Source organism: Limulus polyphemus, unplaced genomic scaffold, assembly GCF_000517525.1.
Source record: "Limulus polyphemus unplaced genomic scaffold, Limulus_polyphemus-2.1.2 Scaffold2025, whole genome shotgun sequence".
Classification (NCBI taxonomy): Eukaryota; Metazoa; Arthropoda; class Merostomata; order Xiphosura; family Limulidae; genus Limulus; species Limulus polyphemus.
Genome location: NW_013667635.1, coordinates 126,992 through 138,213, shown reverse-complemented (window position 1 = coordinate 138,213; position 11,222 = coordinate 126,992). Strand labels below are relative to the sequence as shown.

Sequence of the window (11,222 nt, the reverse complement as noted above, 5' to 3'; positions counted from 1 at the left end):
AAGACGTCCAATCCAAGTATCCTCAAAATAATCAACTACAGGTTGAGCATCGGGAGGAAAAATGTTTTCATCAATAAGACAGTTGAACATCTCTGCAACCTGGTCTGCAGGAATAAATGTTGGAGCATCTTTAAAGTGAAGTCTGCATCTCTGTCGTATGTTATTTCAAAGAATTTAACGCATACGTTAGTCAAACGCCACCTACCATTAACTTTTGGGCTATTCGTGTTAGATTGAATAATGGGATTTGATTGCCATCTGTATAACGCACCCACGACTCTAACGGTAAAGGGACGCGAACCACGGAGCTTTAGATCCACAGTCGCTCATGCTACCAGTTATATCGCGCTCAGCCTTATTATTTATAGATGATTTATTATTTTTTGTTATTCATTTGTTTAAAAGAGCATATGTTTTTATACGTGTCATTTAAATATTTCAATTTTAGTAATATATATAGTTATAAAAATATATCCACTAAGAAAAACAAAACAAAAACAAAACCTATTGCTCTGGTTTGTTTGACCTTCTCACTCAGTATCAAATTCAATGTACAAGTAAATATCTAAGATGAAAAATGAAATTTGTTTGTTCACTTCGCCTGTTGCCAGAATCTTAAGTCGAGGCCCTAGTGGCACAGCGGTATGTCCGTGAACTTACAAAGCTAGAGACCCGGTTTCTATACCCGTGGTGGGCAGAGCACAGATAGCCCATTGTGAAGCTTTGTGCTTAATTACAAACAAAGAAACAAACTTAAGTCGAGACAAAAAAAAATAAATTAGAAAATAGCTCATCAGGCTAGCTTAGTTTGTGTGTTTGCTCACCCGAACGACATCTTTTACTCATACTGGACTATACGGCTGGATCAAAGACCCCCCTTGACTCCGGCATAAGTGTTCCGAATTTTGTACTGCAAGCCAGGGAGAGAGGGCAACCAGTTTGCAGCACTAGCTACCTCAAATAGCTGGATTGATAGTCAGTGTTATAACGCACCCACAACTCAAAGTGCGAAGCGTGTTTGGTAATATCACGTCTCGAATCCGGGACCTTCAAATTAAATCACACTTGATGGGCAAAATGTGATGTTACTGTTTACAATATTGAAGTCATTGAAAAACTATTTAGACATTCGTAAATTGAGAAAAATCTACTTTCAAATTTTATTATTACTATCTTCTTTAAGTGTTGTTGCTTTTAACTGATAACCAAGGTTTCAATAAATTTATTTTTTCACGATTACAAGTTGCTACGGTCTTATTTTTGGCAGTTACGGTGGATACATAAAAATGTATAAAGATCATTGTAATAGTCAATGAAGAATAAAGTACTATCATTGAAGAACCTTACCATCACGTACTGTAGGAGGTTTTATTTACTAATCATAACTGAATTTCAAAAGATCTTTGGGTTGGAGGATAAGTTGTAGTTTTTTCGTTTAGTGCAAATTTAATATGCAGAAGGGATTATTTGCGCTCTGTCTATCGCAGGGACGAAACCCCGAATTTACCGTTCTAAGTCCGTAAACTTATTGCTGACTTATGGGGATCGAGGATAAGGAAAGCGTACCGTTCTCTTTCTTCTCATTCACCTTTTTTATTTTCTGGAAGCAGTTAAACATAGATTTAACTTGTCGGTTAAAAAATCAATAATCTCTCTCTCTTTATCTGTCTATCTACAATATATGCATCTGTGGATTTTGTTATCTTAAAATGTTATTTCCTTGTAAATATAAAAGTATGAAACATAAAACTACGCTATATTACAGCTCAGTAAGTAACATAAATAAAATAGTTACACTGGATGACACCAGGTCTATTCTTTCGAGTTTCTTATTGCTTTTAGTACAAAGCTACACAATGAACTATAAGCGTACTGTTCATCGCAGAGATTCGAACCCGAGGTTTTAGCGATTTAAGTCCGTAAACCTACTGCTTGCCCTTCAGTGAATACGACACCAAGTTCAACATCTTTTTGTGAAATAGGTGTGGAATATAACTTTCTCCCACTAACAAATAGACACCCACTATTCTTTCATCCACTAACAAATAGACACCCACTATTCTTTCATCCACTAACAAATAGATACCCAATATTCTTTCATTCACTAACAAATAAACACCCAATATTCTTTCGTCCACTAACAAATAGACACCCACTATTCTTTCATCCACTAACAAATAGACACTCACTGTTCTTTCATCCACTAACAAATAGACACCCAATATTCTTTCATTCACTAACAAATAGACACCCACTATTCTTTCATCCACTAACAAATAGACACCCACTATTCTGGGTAGACGTTTCAAGTGATTTTGAAGGATTAATAATGAGTATTTTTTGTTTGTTTGTAATTAAGCACAAAGCTACACAATGGGCTCTGGCCACCGCGGGTATCAAAACCCTGTTTCTAGCTTTGTAAGTCCGCAGTAATGCTGTTGTGCCACTGGGGTGCTTATAAGCAATATATATCCATTATTATATACAAATGTTTCAACTAATTTTGTACAATTCATAACAGTTACATACCCGCTATTTTATATTAACGTTTCAATTAATTTTGTAGAACTCACAATGAAGACAGACTCGCTATTCTGTACTGACGTTTCAACAAATTTTCTAGAAAATCGAACGAGGACATACACGTACCTTTATTTTTTACTGACGTTTCAACAGATTTTTTTGGAACAGATAATAAATACAAACCCATTATTTTCTACAGATATCTAAACTCATTTTCTAGAACGATTTTAACTACAACTAGTTGTACTCACACTTAGCAACACTCATCCTATGCTTGTCTTATAGAGTCCACGTTATACGTCTACTTACTAAGGCTTTCCACCAATAAAACTGTCAATGATGCAAATTAAGTCATAATTTATTGGTAAGAAATATACTTATATTTGGCATCTCAGAATCTGTAAAAGCAGCTTTATGTTATTAAACAAAAACAACGCAATCCTACTATCCAAAAGAAGGAAATAAAAATCAAACAACATTCATTTTTTTTTTTACCCTAATGTTTAAGAAACAACATTTATTGGTGGAATGACTGCGTTATTCGACAATTTAATCTCCCCTTTTTTGTATATAATTAGGAATGGTAAAATGTTTCTGTATAAAAATTATAAATTGACTTGAATTTGATATTCAGGGTGTATATAGTTCGTATTAGTTTACAACACAGGTGTAACTATATATCTCGCATGCTTTCAATATAATATTTTCTCATTTTTCTTCAAATATTTCTCAACTTTCCATGAAGCCAAATCCCTAATTCTTTGTCCAATGACACAATATTAGATATATTTTGTAAGGGTGTTTTGGTAGTAACAAGGTGTATTATACTATACACTAGAAATAACGAACATGTTTTTTTTTAGAGCAAAACTATGCGTAGGCTACACATTTTTAGCGCGAATAAATTGTACGGTAATCCAGTTAGTGTGACTGTGTGAGAGAGAATGTAGATGCATTAATGCCTGAGCAGTAAAACAGATATTGACAATTAACTCTCAAACCCGACAACAAAGGGTATAACTTACAATGTACACCCACTACGGGGGAGTTGTCGTTGCTAAGTAACAACCCATATTAAATGACTCTCGGTACGTGGGGGTACTCCTTGTGTGCCAGGAACCTTTCGATGTGCACGTGTTGCCAGGAACGAGCAATAATTAAGGTACGAAAAGGAAAAGAAAGTAACGAAAATTTGGTTTAGCATAAACCCACTGCTTCGTGAAACGAAATCATTCTATAAAGGAGGAAACTAAAAATATATTTAGAATACTGTCATTAAATCATCGGTCGATATCTAAATTCAGCTGTTATTTAAGAATCTTTATCTTATAAAAAAATATTTGATATGGTATGGAGAATATAAGCTTCTTTCACTCCGATCGCAGTATTTTATTATGATTATTAACACACACATACACACAATAAAACGGTAAGCCAGAGGGTTTAAAACGCTAAAAATCGGAGTTCGATACCCGTGATGGGCACAGCACAGATAGCCTATTGTGTATGTATCTTTGTGCTTACAAATAAATAAACAATAATAATATTTCTACTAATAAATACTTTAGTTTTCCATAACTGTTAATCTACGCACGTAAATATACTCATTTACTTCTTACGGAAGTGTTTTAGTCAATTTAAAGATTGAATATCGATTCTGTACGAACAGTTTTCGCAAGTTTAAAGGTATTTGAATATTTTCTTTGGCTGATATTAGAGTATTAATATTATGTACATGATTCGTGTGAACGCATTGATTTATGATATGCATACAATGGAATTTCACAGTAATTTTAGGTTACATTTTTATCCTATGTGATGTTGACAGATCCTTTTCTTTTGCACTTCAATTAACACGACATATAAATAAAGCGTGACTTGACCAATGTTAGGCACAAAAATCCATCTTTGTATCTGCAGCGTCCAATTATATTCCTGGTACAAGTTTCGTGAAAATTAAACGGTGAAATTGTACACCTAGGTTTAGAATGTCCAAACCAAAAGGCCAAATATTATACACTTAATCTCCACCCCCATCTCATAAATATGTTACAACTTTCTCTAAACTTGTTTAGGCTTATAACCGTGGCATAGGACGGGCGATTTAAGTAATTGCCTCTAGAAAATTGTTACGTGTTTGAAAAAACATGTACTAAAGAACTTTTTTAACTGGCCGTATTGATGAAACTTAATTTTTTGGTCCGTGTAAGTTCCAAATGAATTCGTTTGTAAATTTATCGTTTCTATGTATTTTTTTGTTTTTGATATTTGGTGCAAGTCTCACAGACACGAACTCGGCTGATCCGTACGCCATCCAGTAAGTATATACATTTATATACGCTAAATTATTATACGTATTTATATTAACTCTGATATTTTATTTGAAATGGAGAATATTCTTGAAGTATTTATCCGGAATGCTAAATGGTATTATTTGTAACGTTCACATTCCGAGTTGTTGGCCCAAATAAAATAATAATAAACTTTAACAAAAGACGAATAGATATCTCGAATAAAAATAATTAATCATACGCGCATACTTTTGTGTTTTATTTCACTCTTTGAAATAAATTAAATGTGGTACTTGAAATGAAATCATGAAAATCATTGTCATTATTTTCCTGCTTGTTTATTTTAGTAAGAGTTTGTATATTAGACGTAAAGAAGAAATGCACAGCATTTATCATTAGATGAAACTAATGAAGCAAAAAAAAAAAAAGGAACACTTTCACGAGAGATAAGATTTGGGTTCGAATCTTATGTTAACAATTAATTTATTTTATAATAATTCAAAGAAAATAAATGTTAAGTCGATCTCATATAGTATTATTTGACGGTGCCTTTAAATTTTAATGTGAGTTACCACAAACACTGACAAAATATTAATCAATGTAGATTAAAAATATGTCAAATAATTTGTTTCCCCCAAGAAATTAAAGAATCGTGTGTTTCCACTACATTCTCAAATACGTTTCGTTGATTATAACGTCATTATGATTCTTATTTAAAGCATATAATTATTAAAGATATATGCCCCATCAGTAACAAATAAACTTGCATCAAAATAATAGTATGAAATAATTCAACATTGACAGTTTATATGGTTGGTTTATTTCTAGTTAAGCACAAAGCTGCACAATGGGCTATCTATGCTCTGCCCACCACGGGTATCGAAACCAGGCCATGCTAAGCCTAGATAGGTAGAACTACTTCATTTTAATTGATGAAAAAGTGGAGTATATGTACATGTACGCACATTACTCAGGAACAACATTTTTTTTTTTGCTTGTAATATATGACAATATTTAATGAAAATAATTTGAGGATTTACAAGATTTTGTGTACGATCATTTTCAGCATTCTTATTTACTATAATTCTATAACATCATAATTATTTAGTAATAGATACACAAATAAAAGCTAAAAATCTTCTTAAAATAAGATATGAAATTGAACGTTTTGTATATTTCAAAAAAAAAAAAGGAGAAAAAATGGCATTGCCTAAGTCATCCCATTTATCTCACTTTAGAATACTGTTTCATCGTATATCAATATTGTACTGCGGCTAACATTCTGTGGCATTACATACGTAATTAAAGTCGAGATGACATAGAAATTTAATAGTAAACCTGTAATTTTGCCATTTGCATTCAAAGTACGAGTACCATCTACTGTGGTTCGAAATATGAAATTACTCCATACTTATTGTATATAAGGATCAAGTAACAATTAAGCAAAATATAAATGTTACAATTGACAAAAGATAAAGTATTACAACTAAACAAAACATAGGTCTATGTTGGTTTATTATTGACGATAGATTTTACAATGTTATTTTAATTTTAATCAATATCCCCAATTGTCTTTTTCGTCCTTTGGCTGCATTTTTCCTGATGATATGCTTTATCTTTTAAATTGTCATCTTAAAGTTCAGTTCTGGTAAGGCTTAAGCTTTTGGATTTGAACTTAAGACTTTAGAATTCGGACTCATTGGATAGAAGCATTGAAATTAATATTGTATGAAGATATCTTTGGAAATATAGTGTTAAATTAAATAAAGTTCAGGCCGGGCGTGGTCTTTGGTTAGTATGCCGGACTGTGGATCTGAGATTCCCATTGTCAGACAAAAAAGAAAAGAAAAAAGGCAAGCTGCACTGTGTGTTCGTGGATGTACTACAAAAGTGATATTCAAATCCCACTATTCGATAAAAGTAGCCCAAGAGTTGGCGGTGGATGCTGTTGACTAACTGATTTCTCTTAACTCATTAGTTCAAAAATTAATGACGGCTATAGCAGGTAGCCTTTGTGTAGTTATGCGCGAATACCCGAAATAAACCAAAAACCAAGTAAATTACTTGAGATTAAGAAGTCAACTAATAAGACAGTTATAGACTACACATAAAAATTAGCCGAAAGCTAAGTAAATTTCGTATCAGTGAAATCAACCATGATTTATTCCAACACAGCAGCAGATCGTAAATAATTGTATTTTCCTTCTTTTATTGAAGATGACGTCAATGACATTTAAAATAATAGAAGTTAAAATCGTAAAATAAATAATTAATTTATCAAAATTGCTTATTGCTTTAACTTAAAACACTCTTAACCTCACATTCATTTTGAATTGCTTTGGTTTAATTCGACCTTTATCACAATAACAACAACAACAAGCAGGTTCAACGTTGCACGTAATAAACATGTATGAGCCACAAATTTAAAACTAAGAAACTAACACAGTGGAACGTTACTATCGTGGCATCTGCTTAATTTAATTAAATATATATACATGTATTATTCTCTTAATTTAAGACAATGCGTACTATAGTTTTCTAATAATTTTGAGGTGAATCTCAAGTGACAAAAATGAGAATTTGAGAGTAATAACAAAATTATTATTAACAATATTCAGTGATACATTTTATACGCACTGAGAAAAGGAACTTGAAGTTCAAATGTAATTTATGTGCAACTAAGTAGTTAAAAAGTCCAGGTTAATCGTTAAGTAGTAAATATATAGATTGGCGGTAATTTTTGTAAGTAATAGACCTGGGATATATATATATATATAATGCAAAAGTTATTTTTCCATATATTTTGTTAATATTAAATAATAAATAACCTTAGTTCGAGAGAAGAAAAACATATTTAATTCAACATTTTCTTTTGGACTTGGAGCTAAAGCAATGCTATTTGTTTATATTTATAAAATGCCTTACCTACCTTAGCCTAGGCTTAGTACGTAGTCTTAAGTTTAAGACTTAAATAACTAGTAGCGGTAGTAGTACTACGCAGTCATACCTTTATTAAGTTTTATACAAATTATACTTTTATTTTAAAGCTAACACTGGGCATGTACCAACGTTAGATTACAAATTCTTTATAAACGTACTAAACTTGAAGTTGGATACCCTTGTTAAATAAAAATACAAAATGTTACACTTACAGTGATATTTCAGTAAGCAATAAAAGTTTGGATGTTAGGTTACAAATTTTAAATGTTACTTGTCATTATTATTTAGGGCATACAAGTGACTTTTAGTTCAATATACGTTAAGCATTACAGTGAAAGTTATGTAAGACTTTTCATAAAACATTTTCTGGAATAAAATGGGTCATAAATTGTTGATATGTACAAATATAGTAACTTTAACAAAGTCATTTCTGTAACTGGAAATCAATGATAACTGTGTACTTTACTCTGTTATGTACCCATTTCAAAATATTTGAATTTTTCGTTCATTTTTCAGACCTCAGATAATCACAGAAGGTGGACATTTGATCTTTCAAACGGGAACCAATCATAATATTACATTTCGATCACTTGGAAGTGGGCGAATTGTTCTCAACAATGAAGATTTAAATAAACTTGTACAGCAAGTAAGTATATTATGTATCTTTGTTTGTTCTCGACAATGAAGATTTAAATTGACTTAATGACTTGCTATACAAGTTTATCTTATTTCATAACTTTTCTTATTCACATAAACCAAATTGCTTCTCTTTTTTTTAGAAAAGAAGTTTTTAATACTTTAATTCTCAAAGAAAAGTTCCTTATAATAGAGAGTTATATCCATTATTTTTCATTATGTTTTTGACACTACTAAAAATACATTTACTTACAGTCTGCTAATGATCCGAAATAATTTCCTTACTTTTCCGTTCAAGTATTACAATGATACTAAATTCAACACTATACTGGCTTTTGTTTAGTATGATCAAACTGGTTTCAGAATCATTTCAATAACCACATTTAAATCCTTTTTTTTGTTCTCTGTCTCAAAGTACAGAGATGAAAGAAATTGATAGTTTTTTTTGTTGCAAAACCTCCACTAATTGACATTCAAATTTCACCCAGTTTTTAACTTACACTGAAATGTGGCACTGTTAAAAATGCATAAAATGTTTATTTTTATTACTTTTAAACCTAAATCTTGTAAGTACCGAGTACGTGATAAAAGAATGACAATTGAACTAATACAAGGATCAGTACAAAAATTAGTTATGTTAACTATTGAGCAAAGGTTTTGATAACTTGAATTTAATGCTGTTCTTTTATTATATTCCTTTGAATTGTATCTGTTACGAATTTATCCATTTCACAATATTTTTAGGCCAAAGATTCTGTGAATGAAGTACAGGAGTTAAGAGCATCGAATTTGGTATGTATTTTATTTTCAATAAAAAAAAATAAGACTTAACATAAAATTAACCCATAAACTCAGATTGCTACTTGTAGAGAAGTTTAATAGACTTAAGTGTTTAATGATGAGGTTAACTAAAACGAAAATACTTTTATTAGCACCAGAAATTAAAGGCTATTTGCATAAAAGTAAAAAAAAAATTCTAACACACCATAACACTTTAAAATGTAAAACTTATCTTTTATTTTCTTGTGAAAAAAATTAACAAAAATTTCTTGAGATGACGTAAAGCTTATCCTTGAGTACACCACTCTATTAAAATTTTGAATTATTAAACAACATCAAAGTGTCGACTATGTAAAAAAATTCCATATGTTTAAATTAGTACTTGTTTTTTTTTTAATGGAACACAGTGGTGTTTAAAAAAAAAAGAAGCCAGGAATCATTTTTCACAGGTTTACTATTTTGAAATGTTTTAATAACATGTAATAAATGTTTACTAATTTAACTTTAAGTCAATAATGATAATGAGAAAGTAGATCATTGAGTGATATTACATTTTCAAAAAAAGTGTTATTATAAAAGTCAGTTTAAGATTTTGATTTGTAGGAATTGTTAGCATGGTTTCACACCTTTTTATTTTAGGGAGGTTTAAGACAGACTGTAGAACAGCTAGAAAGTCGTATTGGTACTCTAGATAGTCAACTAACTCAGAGAGTGGACGAGCTTACAAATCAGGTAAAAAATTAATGAAGTGTAAAATGAAATCTGACAGCTACTAAAGTAAGATGTTTCAGGTATTTTCGTAGTTGAACCAATTACTCAGATTATATTAAGGTTTTTAATAAAATAAAAACATAATACTCCAAAATTCTATTCAGCTATCACCAGTTATCAATCTACATAGGCCATAAATAGTTTGTATCCATTATTAATTAAAACACATAATACTGTATTTTCAAAATTAAATTATTTTAAATTTTGAATAACAATAAATTCTTGCTGTTATCCACATGTGTTACATGACAATTACAACCACAATATGACAATGGGCTTAGCATTTGTCCAACCATTAGATACTAACTGGACCAATTACTAATACCTTCTCACATTTCAATTTATCTTGGAAATTTTTGAACAAGAGTAATGCAGTAACAGTGTTAATTTATATAACCCATTATAATATTAATTCTAACTTGTCGTATAAGGTAACACACTGTTGATATTTTAACTATTATAAATAACCCATGCAATACAAATAAAATAATTCTTTCAATAAATCTTTTCAGAATTAATATTTCAATTGAAATGAATGAAGTTGAGCTAAGTGTAAATAAAATAATTGATCGCTGTCATAATGAGAGTGAATCTCCACATCTGGCAAGAAATGTCTATTTTGTAATCCAGTCAGAATTGCATTTTGAAACAATATTAATTTTATTTAGCCAGTAACATGCTACCAGATGAACTTTAAATATTTGAGTTATTTTTGATTTATACCAGTGTTTTCCAAACTGTAGGTTGCAGAACAAGACACAGTATTTTTATTTTAGAACCATTTATCCTAAAATTGTTTTGAATAAATAAAACAAAAAGACAAAGTATAAGAAAACTATTCACGTTACTGAAACATATTAGAACAGTAATTTCCTTTCTTTTCCCAGTTGAGCATGGGTCCCAGAAAATAACCTAGCAACTGAGGTGGGTCTTGAGTCAGGAATATATAAGAACCTCTGATTTATGTTAGGTCGTCAAGAAATTAATGTCGCGTTTTGGAACACTTTCATAATAGTCAAATGGACTGCCTAAACGTTATGATAGTGTAGCTTATATAATGTATGAAGTTTAGTATACTCTAATCCCTTATAGTGATGACACACATTCGGCATGTATTGCTGTTTGAATACAAGAAGGGAAACAATGTCTGTAGCCACAAAGAATATCAAAGAAGTTTATGGAAATGTTTTGAACGTTCATAAGTCACAACAATGGTTCAGAAAATTTCGTTCAGGTGACTTTAGCCTCAAAAACTGTGATGGCAGGGGCTGACATGTTGGA

General features: G+C 30.9%; 1 protein-coding gene across 1 annotated transcript in view; it reads left to right on the top strand.

The window, feature by feature from the left end:
- The first annotated feature begins 4,622 nt into the window (after positions 1 to 4,622).
- Positions 4,623 to 11,222, top strand: part of LOC106465703 (cubilin-like) — a 130,003-nt gene continuing 123,403 nt past the window's right edge. The window contains exons 1-4 of the mRNA XM_022393625.1: positions 4,623 to 4,840; positions 8,271 to 8,400; positions 9,135 to 9,182; positions 9,810 to 9,902. Coding sequence (XP_022249333.1) covers positions 4,740 to 4,840; positions 8,271 to 8,400; positions 9,135 to 9,182; positions 9,810 to 9,902 — 372 coding nt within the window. The 5' untranslated portion in view covers positions 4,623 to 4,739. The remainder of the gene's footprint in view (positions 4,841 to 8,270; positions 8,401 to 9,134; positions 9,183 to 9,809; positions 9,903 to 11,222) is intronic.